This window comes from Typopeltis vanoorti, chromosome 24, assembly GCF_054136105.1.
Source record: "Typopeltis vanoorti isolate ZY-2024b chromosome 24, IOZ_Tvanoo_1.0, whole genome shotgun sequence".
NCBI lineage: Eukaryota > Metazoa > Arthropoda > Arachnida > Uropygi > Thelyphonidae > Typopeltis > Typopeltis vanoorti.
The window spans coordinates 64,503,164-64,519,324 of record NC_143572.1 but is presented as its reverse complement, the minus strand read 5'-3'; the positions used below and the strand labels follow the sequence as shown (position 1 = coordinate 64,519,324).

The 16,161-nt window shown below is 34.2% G+C and overlaps 1 protein-coding gene across 4 annotated transcripts in view; it reads left to right on the top strand.

The window, feature by feature from the left end:
- Positions 1 to 15,872, top strand: part of LOC150093326 (acetylcholinesterase-like) — a 32,680-nt gene extending 16,808 nt beyond the window's left edge. For 2 of the 4 annotated variants that reach the window (XM_090413670.1, XM_090413672.1), the window contains exon 4: positions 5,984 to 6,123. In XM_090413670.1, coding sequence (XP_090269796.1) covers positions 5,984 to 6,042 — 59 coding nt within the window. In that variant the 3' untranslated portion in view covers positions 6,043 to 6,123. Of the gene's footprint in view, positions 1 to 5,983; positions 6,124 to 15,769 lie in introns of those variants that run through there. The other 2 variants (XM_090413671.1, XM_090413674.1) reach the window with 2 other exon arrangements.
- Positions 15,873 to 16,161: the final 289 nt, after the last annotated feature.

Here is a 16,161-nt window from a genome sequence, read left to right as displayed (position 1 = left end):
GGCCAATTTCTATGCTGTGGGATTAAATACCAGTGGAGTAAGACAGTAAATATCGGCGACATAGGACAGGAGACAGTTCTGGGTGCGCAAACCTTCAGGACAATTGGAGGAATGCCATCAGAGCCGGGAGACTTTTTTGTGTCTAATTTCGTCAGTATTTTGCTGATCTCTTTCTGGCAAAAGGATATAGTGGGCATTGTATGTTGGGCATCTGGAATGGTTGGGGACATTTGCCATTGTCAATTATGTGTGCATTAGAAGCAAAGTGTGAGACCAGGAGATCCGCCATTTTTGTAGGTGATGATGCAATGGAGCCATCTGGGTAGGATAGAGGTGGGAATAGTGTTGGGCAGAAGTTACCACTGATTGCTTTGGCGAGGGACCAAAAGGCTCAGCTACCATTTGGATAGGCTGCTAATTTCCTGCTTTTTGCTCTTTCGAACTCTGTTTTGGAAGCACAGATTTTTTTTAATATATTTCGGGCTTCGGTATAAACTCTAAAGTAGGGTGGGGCTCTTGATTTTGAGCTAGTAATGGTATGTTTGGTTTTTCATTTGTACAGCCTTGGCGCATCTTTTTGAAAACCAGGGTTTAGTTAGTGAATGGCAGGTCAGAGCACTTTGAGGATGTATGATTCCATACCAGTGAGGATTACTTTGGTAATAAGTTCGGTGCATATTTTTGGATTGGAAACCCGGAAGCAATAGTCTAACTATGGGAATGAGGCATAGAAGTTGCTGAGGCTGTCCGATTTTGTACTGTTATAATGTCAAACTACTCGTATGGGATGGCTGTGTAAGCGTTGTTGCATGGGGGAGGAGATGAGCACTAGGTTGTGGTCAGAATTGCCTAATGGGCTCTCTACATTCACTGTGGTGTATTTGGAAGGGTCATTGGTCAGGAAGAGGTGTAGGGTATTTGGATAGTGGTTTGGGTTATCGGGTATTCTGGTTGGCATCCGAACTAGTTTTGTGAGGTCATTGGTGATGGCGAATGTTTCAGCATCTCTTCCTGCAAGATTTGTTCAGCTGGAGGAGGAAAACCAGTTGGTGTTGTGCACATTAAAATCTCCTAGAAGAATGATTTCGCTGTTGAGAAAGTGGGACTGGAGAAAGTCAATTTTTAAGGATAGGAAATTGAAGAGATTAGAAGGGTTGGTTGCATTAGGGGATGATAGACTGCATATGATTTTGAATGAGTTGGGTAGGGATATTTTCATCCATAGAAGGTCAAAGTTGGGCGATTCTAGATTGGGTGCTCTCCAGCAAGGTATGTCGGATCGGATGTATGCACAGGCGCCACTCTTGGGTCGAAAGGAGTTAGAGTGTGTAGTTTGGAAGGTTGAGGTGAATAGTGCTGGAGAGAGGTGAGATTTGAGTTTCTGCCAGAAAAAGTAGGTGGGTTTGGTAGACTGCATGTGGTAACTGACATTATTAAGGTTTGTGTTTAGGCAACGGATGTTAGTGAAGTGGATTTGTAGGGTTTTGTGAGTCATATGTTTGACCACAGGAATCTTGCACATTTCCCATGCAGTACCTGCATACTGGTCACCATGGTGGCTGCTAGTGGCATCACTTGGTTTGTGCACCAATTTAGCTGGTCTGTAGTCGATCGTCCAGCTGTAGTCATCATTTTGACGTTCTTCTGCAAGTTGTCTTCGAAGCTGGCGTCCTTGTTCTCTTTGTGCAAATGATAAATCTGATCGAGCGCGATTGCGGACAAGTGTCTTTGAACTTGTTGATTGCTGTTATTAGTTTTGATGTGCTTGTCGGTGTGTCGCAAATCACTTTTACGAGGTGTGGAAAGTTCGTTCTGTCCTTTCTTTTGTTTATGGGTACGAAACGATGGCACTTGACGATATTTTTAGGATCGATGTCGCATTCTTCTGCTAAAGCGGTTTTTCTGGGATTTGTTTCATTTTGAACTTTTCTTTTGGAAAGTTTAAAATGACAGCGTTGAATTTTTTTGTTTTTGACCTCCATCGCGTCGTGCACTGTTGGTGCGATTATTTCAGGTCTTTCCAAAGGGCTTTGTCTATTATGATTGAGCTACGGAGGTTCCAAGGGCCTTGTAAAGAGGCAAAATAACTTCATTATCTTTTATATGTGAAGGATCGCTCAGCATCCAATTATCATCTGAGTTGCATTTTCAGTGTTTGCTATATGGCCCCTGAATTTCAACCTCCAATCTATTAAAACTCCAAGATTCCTAGTCCAATCAGTTTCTTTTAGTATAGTTCTACCGATAAAATAGGACATTGGATGCCATATTATGTCAAAGTGCATAACTTTACAGTTACTCGCATTAAACTGAACAGCCATTTTGTCTAGTCCACAAATTTAGGTTATTCAAGTCTTTCTTCGTGTAGCATGCCAGAAATCCTTGTTTAACCTGCCCATTATTCCACCATAAGCAAACTGTTCTGCGTCTCCTGTCAGACCTTTCTCATTGGCATTAAATGAAGACTGAAAAGCATTGAACCAATGGCTGATCCCACTGGAAAACACTAGTTATCTTGAATATTGCAGAGTCGGATCTCCATACTTCACTTTTTGATATCTGAGAGTCAGTCATGCTCTTATTCAAGCTAGTAGTTTATAATCCTTTACATTTTCTCCAAATGATATAACAGTCTTCCATGATGCATCCTGTCAAAAGCTTTTGTAATGTTTAAAAGTATCACGGTGTAACCATTTCCATTGTCTAATTTAAGCATGATATTATCATGAAATGTGAGCAAGTTGGTTCAAGAATGACCAAAATACTTTGTTCATTACAAAGTATAAATCAGAGGTGGGTAAGTTCTTTGGTAATAAGAGCTACATGTAATACTTTTTATGAATTTTTGAATGTTGAAGTGCAGCAGAAAATATTATTTTAAAATTTATTTATAAATGATGATAAAAAAAATATAACTATATATTGGTCCTACTCACCAAAGAATAACATGTTTAATCTCTACTCGTTGAAGGGTTTGATTGAGTCTTCATTTGTGCAATTAATAGTTTAAAATATGGCTGGTAGCTTTTCTAAGAACCTTGGTGAGGATAGCACGATGTTTTGAATTGATAAATTTTATTGCGGAAAAGAGATTCATAGCAGTAAGTTGTCCGAAAAACTGTTTTCGGAAGCCAGTTTTCTGAAGATTGGGAATACTTTGCGTCTGGGATTTGTTTCCAAAACTCAGTTATAGTTGAGGATTTATGTACTTGTTTCAAACCAGTACATTCAATGAGCTCTGTCTCTATTGAAGCAACATCCGCGTTAAAAGATGCAACAACAGGACATCCGTCGTTGATGACATCACCCCAAAAGGATTCACAAGAAATTCAAAATATGGCTTTAATTTTTTAGTTTCTCAAACTTATTCTCAAAATAATTATAAAGTATTCGAAGTTTCCTTCGAATTGTTTTAATTCACTTTGTTTAATTTCAGCATCAGGAAAAGCAGTTTTTCTTAATTAAAGGTTGGTAAAGTGCTCAAATTTCTTTGGTGCGAGATCTCTTTGAAAAAGCATTATTTTATACTGAAAACTGATTGGGCAAGTTCTGTTATAACTTTGTTCCTTCCTTGAAGTACTAGGTTTTAATTATTGGAGGCTTTACATCTGTAAAGAACATCAGATCTTGTATCCATCTATGATTTTCTAGTTGTGGGTATTTCTTTTCTTTTCTTTCATGAAAGCTATGATTGGTTCAAAAAGAGCAACAAACTTCATTCAAAAGATTAGTAGTTAATAGCGATCTTACAATACAGTAAATTGAAAGGTCAGTTGGCTTTTCTTCAAGCTCCAGCTCCTCAATAAAATTTCTAAATTCACGGTGCGTTTGCGCTTGTCCGAATTAAATTCACAATTGCTAATACGCAATTAATGACATTGTTGAACTTGAAGTGTTTGCTTACTAAATGCAGGATAGTTGATATCATGTGTCAATTCCCTAACTAGGCCAGTATCTACCATAGCTGGTGCTCTGTCTGTTGCAATGCTAACATGTTTATGCAATGGTAGTTGAGCATTGAATAAAGCTTTTGTTAAGTGCATTTTTGTTGTCAATACCTGTTATGGTTTCCTTTAAACTTATCAAGTCTAAGAATTCTTCTTTCGCATTTCCATCGTTTGTAACATAGCGAACAAATATAGCTAGTTGAGTGATATCTTCAATGTCTTTAGATAGATCAAATGCTAAGTTTTTCAGATCACTCTGCAATGAATATACGATTGTAGAACTAATTTCAGAAATACGTCTCTCAACAGTGCGGCTGGAGATTGGAATTTCTTCTATTCCCTGTTTAAATGTTGAGTTCTCTGGAGCGAGAATTGCAATCACATCGCTGATATTTTTTTTTACAAATTCTCCATGACTGTAAGGTACTTTACTTCGAACAATATTCCAATCTATAACAACACTAGCTTCAGTAGCCAAATCACTTTGCTTGCAGAGGAAAAATCGGCTATTTTGTTGGGTGACTAAATTATATTTCAAACGTTCTATCTTATTTTCGCGCAGTTCTGATTCTGGAGGAAATTCACATGCAAACGTTTTATGATTACATTCATGGTGGCGCTTTACATTACTGACTTTAAAGTCTCTGTTGGTTGTATGACAGATAAGATACAGAACCTTTCCACCCTTAACAGTAAAAGCAAAATCGTCCTCTCGTTGTTGGTTAAACTCTTTCTTTTCTTACTATGATAACAAGCCAAAAGGCTTTTTACCGGCGAAATAAGTTAAGTTTAAGGGAGATGGTAATTTCAAAAAGGGTTGAAACCGGTCTGGGTAGTGACCTCTTGTAATGTAAAACAGTATTACATCTCCTAGGAGCTGCATTTTACATTTATAAGAGAATATTAAGGATAGTGACGGAGCTTGCTCCGAGTTGCCCTGGTGTTGTACTACCCAAGTGATTACTTACCCTTGGGCTCGCCGATAGTTTTTTCGGCATGAAACTCTAGGATTTCGATCCGAATCTCGTATCCGGCTGTAGAATAATACGGAATTTACCATCTCCCTTAAACTCTTTCTTTTCTTGTTCGTATTTCCGTTTTATACTCTTCTGTTGCTCAGGCATTTTAAACAAGGGTTTCATAACTTTCACTAAAATCAGTGTCTTAAGTATGTATTAATCAGAAAAGTACTTATCTACACTACACTAGTTATGTTCCTCTACCACCACAAGCGCGTATCTTGTGTGTACTGCATGAAGAGTGATGAGGCAGAGTCCAGGTGGGTAACGGAGGCTTTGGGTAATGCAGCGATCACAGTAGTCACTTTTGGAACTAATTCTGGCAGGAAAGACACTGGCCATCAAATGTCGAAACACTTTTTACCAACCAAATACGATAATAAAATCCACGTTAACAATCCCTTTTGACCGGTACCATTTAAAAGCTAAAAATTTAAAGTTTCAAAATATTTGTTTTTCTTTAAAGCACTTACGAAATAAAATATTCTAATATTGGTACATACTATACCACTGTGGATTATTAATATAAAACTTTGGGAAAACTGGCAATGAAAACCAATATTGTCTCGGCAGCCGCATAGAGTATATTTGGGAGCCGGATGCGGCTAACGAGCCACAGTTTGCCCACCAAGTATAGATTCTCTGTGAAACAGTTTCTGTATGCGGGACTTTATGTTAATGCAGAAAAACAGGAAACTTAGTCATTGTAATCATTCTATAGTAATTATAATCATAATTGTAATAATTTTAAATTATTGCGTACATTTCATAACACCTTCTTTTTTTTTTCTTATTACAGATAAATAATTCCATTTTTTTATTTATCTGTAATAAGAAATTTATTTATTTATCTATAATAAAAAAACTCTCACTGTATTGACCAAAACAATATCCTTGATGAATATCACTATATAAATAAAAATAAATACTTTGTGAGATGAAGTGATATTACTATTTGGATATAAAAAATTTCCGAGTTATGAATATTATAAGTTATGATGAAATTTCTTATTGCAGAGACCAACAGTCATTGTGAAAAGAAAGATTCGAAATACTCCGTTTGGACAAGTCCTTGAAAATGTTATTGTACAGTTGAGTTTAACTTTGTGCTATTTTTGTACAGTTGAAATTAGAAATAAAAAACCAAATTAAATGAATTCTTGATCAATTGCTTTAAATATGAAAATGTACGGTTGTATATTTCATAAGTGAATTTTTTTATCTCCGAGAAAGTGATCAATGAATTGAATGTAAATTTATCTGATTTAGTTTTATGCGCTTTCGATGTTTAGTCAAACTAAATATTCAATCTTCTCACTTCGGTCTTGTGGGATTGACTAGGATTTGGAAAACCACCGTGTTTCTCCACATCATCACTTGAAAAAGCGTTTATTTATTTTTAATTAATTCCAGAGTATATATTCTTAATTTTAAATTAATAAGCTTATGTACAGGAATAACAGGTTTGCTGAGATGAATTGCATAAGAATAACAGTTGTTATATGATGATATTACGCTTTCATACCAATAGCAGTTATTATAACATGATACTACAACTTACAAAAATAACAGTTGCCACAAGACAATATTACATAATTACATGAAAGTAACAGATGATCATCATTCACTGCTAAGCACGGAAATCTATTTCTTCGGGAGGGGAGCAATGATGTCACTTCTATGTTGGAAACTGGACTCTGATCCAGTCGCCCTGCGCAGCCAGGAGTCGATTCTGTGGATTCCAATCTTGGTGGGAAAGTCTTGGGTATTGTCTTGCCTGTGGTGATGATGCTCATTTAGATTACGACTTCTTAAGGTTTGGTTTGACGGTTTCAAAGAGAACATTTCATACCATTTCTTTTGTGGGCGCTAGCGCGATTGGTGACACATTCACATGGCATTCTCCGATATTTATTCTTTTTTTTTTTTTCAATTAAAGTCTCAGTTCAATATGCATTAAAGTACATTTGCACGGTTCCGGTAACTTTATGTGGGTTATAATTTTCGATTAAACATGCTGCGCAACTGAATCTAGGTATTTCTCTAATGGGGTATTCTTCATTACGAAAATTAGTATTCAGTTATCTCGGGAAACGCAGTTGTACCCTTGTATGCGCGGTGGTAGTCCTAGTAATAGTGATTCTCGAGGCGGTGGTACATACAATATTGATATAAGAGAGAGAAAAAGATGAATACCGATCTTTGTTACGGCAGGGGGTGAAAGTCTTTCCTTTCTCCATAGCTGTGACTAAGGCTCTGGCTGGTGTCTTTTCCTTGGTCATCGGAATCCTGCGACCTTTGATTGATCCTACTGACCCCGGACGTGGTAGAGTTGGGGGTGAAATATCGGTGCTAGTTTAACTTTTGCTGGCCATTGCTTCGGACAAAATCAAGGAAAACGTAAACTATGACTTATTCAAATTAAGTAGATAATGAATCCGACATAGTCGAATAATGTTGGATTCAATATCCACTTAATTTGAATATTTTTGCATTGCCGAACTGAAGCCTTTTGGCTCTCTTTTTTTAGTAAACTATGACATTTTCCCGTAACTCGACGGCATAACTTTGTAGCGATAACAATAAGAGGAATGAAAATATTAAAAAAAAAAAGTAATAACTTCGCAAATTTAAAAAAGAAATTTTATACCACGAGAGATCTGATGTTTGCATCTTTGAAGGAATTCGAAACCAAGTCTTTCTAGCTGAATGGCGTCAGTGGAACCGATTGGGTATGGAGGTTCATTTCCAAAGGTATTCGCTTTTTTAAATCTTAATGTTGATCTACAACGCGCAGAAGCGCACTTGTGTTTACGTAAAGAATTATGATGTCATTTTGATGGCGATATATCAAAATACGCAAAAATTCTGGTTGTATATTTTGTGATCAAATGATGTAGCTGTTTATTCAGATAATTATTGTTACATGTTTTATTCCAACCTTTATGAAGTAAACAGACTCGTTGTGGGAGGCTTTTTCATACTGAATCTTAACACTCCTTGCATTCACAACATTTCGTAATCGCCCATAAAATGGTCTTCTGAATTTTATCAAACTTCTTTAACTGTGTGTTTAGCTTTTTGTTTAGATGCACATTATATATGATTGCAAATGGATCTTTATTCCCCAAACTATGTTAAAAAAGGCTGTTCCTTCACCCACTCTTTCTACATGTTCTGACCTTCTACCTTTTTATAAATTGTGTGTGTTGGTTTAGCAGTTACAAAATATATATAATAAAATAAATAAAAATGATTAATGAATAATTTTAGCAGGAGGCTTAAATGCAAGAATTGAAAACACGAAAATTAATAATAATATAGGAATACATGGAGAACACACTCTGAACAGAAATGGTAAAAAATTGATTGACTTTGTAGTTTATAATAACCTAAAAATAATGAATTCCTTATATAAACATAGACATACATAAATATGTCTTTATGTTTGATACTTGGGCAGTAAGAGGATGGAGATCAATATTAGATTATTTTATATTATATGAGAAGGCATCAAAATTTTCACTAGATGTCAGAGTTCACAGAGGATATGAAATAAGCAGAGACCACTTCCTTGTTAAAATAAAATTAAGATTACCACCTAAATTGGCTACAAGTAACAAGAACAGAAAAAAAAATTGAAACATTTTGTTTATGAAACTAGACTATTGAATGACACAAATGTACAATGGCTATATGAACAAAGAATTAACCAATATCTAGATAAAATAAAACGAAATGAAGAAATAGAATGGCTTAATATAAAAACGATACTAAATGCAGAAGCAAATGAAAGCTTAGGAAAGAACCAAAAAAATCCAATAAAAGGAAAAAACTGAAGATCTGGGATGATACAAGCAAAGAAATAATCAAAAAGAAAAAAGAAGTCTATCACAAATGGTTAAGCAGTAAAAGATTAGAAGATGAAATACAATATAAAAGAATAAGAGCCATAGCTAAAAGAGAAGTCAGAAAAAGACATAGAGAATCATGGAATAAATTTGTTTCTAATTTAGAACATGATTTATATAAAATAAGACCCAATGTATATAAGATTTTGAAACACTTAAATGCAGATACCAAAGAAAACATAAAATTAAACACTGAATTGAAATTAGAAGAATTTCTAAATTACTACACAGAATTGGAGACAGAAAAATATTAAAAAGAAGACAACTGGCAAACATTTAATGAAAAGGAAATAGCTAAAGAAGAATTAGAAATCAGCCTGAAAGAAACGGAAGGTCACCTGGGGAAGATAGGTTCAGAATTCTATAAATATGCAGGAATAAGGTTAAAAAAAATCTTATTTTAAAATCAAATCTATTCAACTAGTAACTCCAAAATAGAATGGAAAAAAAGAAATTCTGATCCCTTCCTTTAAAAAAAGTAGTAGAGATGAACAAGAAAACTATAAAGGTATAAATATACAAAATTCCTGTTACAAAATATATTGCAGAATTTTAAATAACAAACTAATAAAATATTCTGAGAACTTTATTTTAGAAGTAAAGAATGGATTTAGAAAAGGACGATCATGTATAGACCCGGCCTTTTGCTTAAAATTAATAATAGAGGAAAGAAGAGAATATAATTTAGAAACACATATTGCATAAATATTAAATGGAATAAAAACTTCCATCAAGGTATTAAACTTTCTCCTACTGTGAACATACTTTGACCAAATAATGATTACAATTTCTGAAGATAACTTACAGAAAGATATTTTAACTTGAAATTAAATAGCCAAAGATTATGGAATGATAATATCAACAGAAAAAATAAAAAACAATGGCCTTTAAAGGAACAAGATCCATCATTAAATTACCTAGGATGCATACGAAAATGAAAAAGATATAAACGTAAAAATTGCAAAATATTTAAAAATAGCAGGTAATTAACTCTATATTTAAACCAAACCTAGTTCAAAAACAAACCAGACTAAAAGTATACAATACGTCATCCTTACTAGTCCTATTGTATGGAAGCGAAATCTAGACAATAAAACAAAAAGACAAAGATTAACAACAGCTGAAATGAAGTTTATGAGAAAAACTGCAAAGTATACCCTATTTGATCACAAAAGAAACGAAGATATCATGAAAGAATTAAACCAAGAACTAGTAATAGAAAAAATTAAAAAATATAAACATAAATGGATGGATCACGTTCAAAGAATGAAAACAGAAGGATTGTCAAAACAAGCCTTAAATTACAAACTATTAAGAAAAAGAAAACCAGGAAGTCCTCTTAAGCGATTCAACGATGACTTCTAAGGCCGGAAGAGGCCACTGCAGGCCTAATGCTGAAGAAATATTTCAGATATTGCACGATGCCCATGTCGCTATTGGCCATGGCGGCAGAAACCGCATGGAAAAAGAATTAAGTACGAAATATAAAAATATTACAGGTGAAATGGTCGTACTTTAGGTTAAGAATGTTTTTTGAAAATCATATTGCCCAAAGGAATGTAGCTTTATTCATAATGTGAATCAATTTAACAAATTAATATTTATCAGGCTGCGCTGCCGTTTTCGTTATTATTTATAATGGTCGAGATTATGGATAATAATCTATTAGTCACTTCACCCACAACATATACCACACACACAGTATATCACATATGAAACTGCAAATCCTATTCCAAATAAATGCTATGTGCTCGCCAGGTAAAGAGCGAAGCAGTATTGTTTTTGAAAAGGTGGAGGCAGGGCCGTGTCTACCGACGGTTTGGGGAGACGGGATGGGAGGTAAAATTGACCTAAAATACACGAAAAATATATCATAAAGTGATTTATTCCTTATTTGTTGAAACCAGGCTTCAAGATGTCGTTAGTTAAATTTTTGCATAATAAAACTTCATTGTACTGTCTATTTTGTAAAACTCATAATCATTTAAAATAATGTAGTATTATGTTGCATTTAATATCGCACTGTCAGCGTTAATATATCAGATGACGTAACAATAGCAAAACACCTATCTTGCATTTGTTTCCGATTTCATTGTTGGCCGTGAGTTGACCTTGACCTGAGGTTAAATCCCATTGAATCAATGAGACCAAATGATCATTATGAGATAATTGTTTAATAGTAAAGTAATTAAACAAATAGAATCAAAATACATAAATACAACTGTGTAGTGATTGCTAATAATACTTGTTTTGATACAATTATTAGGATTTAGCTTTTAAAACAATTCGAACATTCCAATATGTCTGATAAAAGAAAAAAAAATATCAGCGCGCAGAATATCGCAAACGAAAATGTGAAGGAAAATATGGCAAAGAATTATAAGCCTGATTTAGGCAACCAGATTTTTACACCGTGACAAATAGTGAATAAATATTTGGATGATAAGGACCTCTACAAAATGTTTGTTGCTTTATCGTATGCTTTTTTTAAGCATTTAATAAACCATCATGATGATAGGAAACCATTTAAAATGTTTAAAACAAACTTATATTGGTGTGTGTGTAGCCATATGGAGCAATGCACAATTTATCAGTTGCGAATCAGAATATATACGAGGGTGGTCTGAAAATTTCTCGGCCTGACAATGATAAAACGATTTTATAATTTCAAAATTATTTTTATTTTTACGCATAACCTCGCTTAAGACTAATACAGTTATTCCAGCGATGTTCCAGCACCATTATCCCGTCCCTGTAGTGGTTCTCAGTAAGATCTGCAAAATACCCCTCTACAGCTGCAATCACCTCTTGATTCGAAGAAAAACGCTGACCAGCGAGGAAGAGTTGTTTTAGTTTGGGGAAGAGATAGAAGTCAGAGGGAGTCAAATCTGGGGAACAGGGTGGATGTAACAACAATTCATAGTGCAGATCCCTTAATTTTCCCATTGCCAAAACACCTTTGTGGACTGGTGCATTGTCCTGATGAAAGATGATTTTTTTCTTATGCAAACCAGGTCTTTTCTCATGAATTTTTTCGCCTAGTCTGGTTAAAAAAACGGACTAATATTTTTCTGTTATTGTTTTACCTCTTCGGTTATTGTTTTACCTCTTCAAGATAATTAATAAACAAAATGCCTTTAGCATCCCAAAACACCGATGCCATGACCTTTCCTGCTGATGGAACCGACTTTGTCTTGTTTGGCGTTGAACAACTGGTTTCTGTCCACTGTTTTGACTGCTGTTTGGATTCTGTTGTGTAATGGTGAATCCAAGTCTCATCCATAGTAATAAATCGACGCACAAGATCGGTTTTATTCTGATTTATACAATCTTGTTAAAAGGCTCCAAACACTGTTCAGAGATTTTCATGCGAGTACGTTTTTGATCTGCTGTGAGCAAGTGCGGTACACATCTTGCTCAAAGATTTTTCATTTGCAATTCTTCATGCAAAATATATCTACACGTTCTTTTGTAATGCCTATGATCTTAGCAATTTCACGCATTTTGATTCGCCTGTCATACAATACCATATCGTATACTTGATCAATGATTTCTGGTATTGTTACACTTTTTGGACGTCCTTCACGTGGATCATCTTCAAGGCTGGTACGGCCACGTTTAAACTCGGCAGCCTATTTCTTAATTCTCCATAACGAAGGAGAAGAGTGTTCATAAACTTTTATGAAACTTTGAATGAATTTCTTTTGCCGTTAAACCTTCTTTTACAAAGCATTTTATAGCCGCACGATACTCAAATGTATCCATTTCAAGGGATACAGACAACACTTTCGCTTCAGACAGCTGTATAAAACAAAACTACTTGATTGAATGACTTGCAACTTCACATCGATGATATATATATATGATCATAGACTTTTACTCGGTTGTTGTGATACATTTTAAAACATAGATTTAATGACTTAAAAAACCGATATAAATTATATAAAGATTTTAACGAGAATACTACAACTAGTTTCGGCTTATAACAGCCTTCCTCGGGTATTCATAAAGGAAAAGAATAGTAATAAACATTGAAGTATCTAAAACAACTGGAAATGACAGGTAAAAATTGCCACACATAATTGATACATAAAAAACGTTGTATTATTGTTATATTCTGTTTTTATATCTCCCTAGATTTTCATATGCTGCTAATGTAATAACTTCTTTCATATTATTCCATTCTCTCACAATTTCTTCATTTTCTTGTACTTCTTTCTAAATAGTCATTATATTTATATTATTCATTATAGCATGACTATATTATACTATAATTAGAGAATTTATGTTTAATTTTCTTATATAAATCAGATAATAGTAGAAAAAAACGTGTACGTGTTGGCAGTCAGTTGAGTTAATTAATATGAAGTAACAGAAACATTTTCAATATGAAGCAAAAAAAAAAAGTTGTATTGACTAAGAAATATTCAAGACGCTTGAACTATATGAAGCATCAGTCAAACCGATTTTACCTTATAATTCAAAAAAGAAACGATTGATCAAAAATTATTCCCTAAAGATATGCAAGTGGTATAATATAATAGGAAATATTTAGACAAAAACGAAGATTTAAAAAAATAAATAAATACATAAATCTAAAAATACCTTTTAATCCTCAATGTTAGCCCGTTTAGCCCAAACTAACTTTTGAAGAAATATTGGCATTGAATCTGCATTCTTAGGCAGTCAGTCACAGAAAGCATTGTCTTGAGCACGGATTATCTTCTTGAGCACGGATTGTCTTCACCAAATGCTAAACACATCCGTGATTTTTTTAGCAATTGTTGAGGAAAGTATAGCAGACAAGCGTCACCATGTCGTGTTCCCTGACATATATATATTATTGTCTGAGATATTGTGAGTTCTTTGGTCGATTTTCTTCAGGATGAGAAACCTCCGTTTCCAGAGAAAAATCCAGTTTTCTCAACAGAGAGGTCGACTAAATCCTCGGGAATTCTTTGAAGAGAAGTTTGGAAAAGATACCGTAGTTAGCGGTTAGCATCGAATTCAACGTGGCCTAGCAAAAAGTATTCCAAGCTGCCCTTGTTATTAATATTTAAGAATGTTTAAATAAATACCTGTGTACTTTTGTAGTAATGCATCTGCTCTCTGTTCTTAATGGACGTCCCTAGAATTAAATCCGTTATAAGTTTGTTTGTAGTCACTGACTAAAAACCTTTTATAGTTTTTTTTCTCCATTAGCACTGTCTGGAGTTGTTCGATTTTTTGGGAGAGACAGGTGAGGTATTTTCTTTCTGAAACTCATAATTTTAACTGAGCAATTCAAAATAATCGCCGGTCGAATCCACACTGTCAGACAATAATATACTCTTAGGACTTGACCTATTAGGATGTGAACTGCCCTTTCAGTCTCAAAAATTGTGATAGAATTAATACGACTAGGCCTACTCCCCAGATGGGAATCAAGAGCATTAGCGAATTTTTTTTTTTATTTTTTTTTATTAGGATTTAGGAATGTGTGATATCCACATTTGTTTACTGTACGCGTGGACATGTAGTCTTTAATGGTTGGCCACGTGGACACAACTACTACCAGTAATCACTATATATGCTTACTGAGACCATATTGACCATATTGGCTTATTGACTTTTAAAAGTGATTTAAGACTAAAGGATTCAACACTGCTTCTTTTAGGAAATAAAAATGTTTGCAGATTTATTTATTCACAGCATTTAAATATGAACAGCTAATATAAGTTTGTATAGCTATTTAAACAGAATAGGAGATGTTCGATTTGCACGATAATGATTGAAGCAAAGAGTGTCAAGAAAAAAACCTGGAGGAAGACTGAGATATACGTGGATTGATGCTGTTAACAGTAGTTTTGAAGAAAATGTGAGAGATGATCAATTCAGAGATCTTACAAGTAATAGATCAGTAACACTGGAAAGTAGGCATGTAATATTGTGTTGGAATATCAAAGTTATCTGATACACCTTTGAGGCTCATCATGATTATCGGTGGTTCCAACAGGCACTTAAGTGCTCAAGACCTTCCGAGTGTTCTTGGATTTCGTAACCATAATTCTGGAATAAAGTGGTTTCACCTGTGTCTAGAAGTATTCTTAGTATGTAAATTGAATTTTTCGTCAAGCATTCAGGCAAACTCACCTACATTTGAAAAGTCCTAATAAAGTTTCTTCGATCCTAGACTGGATTCCAACCCACGTCTTTCCAACGAAGGGGCTTTGTCTGTTCTTATTCACATATGGAGGCATTCATGCTTGAGATTGTACCACAGAAAATGATTGTGATGATCTCACAGTGTACAGAAAATAATAGATTACTCAGTTCTGTCATTTTTAGTGGCTATTTCCCATTAAGATGGTACACGATCTCATTTCTTTACTAATGTGTTAGCCTTTTTACTGCCCAGTTCTCAAGCTCAATAATGCCGATGTAAATATGTGGGAGTATACTAACTTGAAATATGTTGGGGAGGGTGTAAAAGATAAAATGTATACATGCCACGAAATGAAAAAAAAATTGTAATATTTTTCACTGAAATCTATCTGTCTTGGTAGTGATCCCTCTAATAATGGGATACAGAGGCAACTGATGTGAAATCAATCAACAGGTTCTGTATAAAAGCAGAATAGTCGCAAAGATGCTAACACATAACCTTGTTTGTTTACGCTTGGAAAAAGGACTGAAACAAGAATATTATTTCTTGTCAAGTGCAAATTGTCACGAAGGGGTTTAAAAATTTAATAACTTTTTTATTAATTATTTGTATGTTTTTTTTTTGTTATAATGAAATAGAGAACCTGGAGATTTTTTTATTAGATGAAATGAAGTGATGGGATTATTTGGATATAAAAAATTGACTAATTATGAATATTATAAGTTATGATGAAATTTCTTATTTCAGAGACCAACAGTCATTGTAAAAAGAAAGATTCGGAACATTCCATCTGGACAAGTCCTTGAAAATGTTATTGTAAATGTTATTGAAAATGTTGAGTTGAAATTTCTGTGCTATTTTCGTACAGTTGAAATTAGAAATAAAAATTTCTTCCAAATTAAATGAATTCTGTACCAATTCTATTAAATATGAAAATGTACAGTTGTATATTTAGTAAGATCAAAATGAGAACATAAGCATAAAGAAATCGGTTTTCGGGCAATATTTAGTATTAAACAGTTGTTTGAAAGTATTTTTATACCAATGAAATTGTACTGAATGTAAATTTAACTGATTTAGTTTTATACGCTGTCGATGTTTGGTGATACTGAATATTCTACCTTCTCACTGTGGTCTTG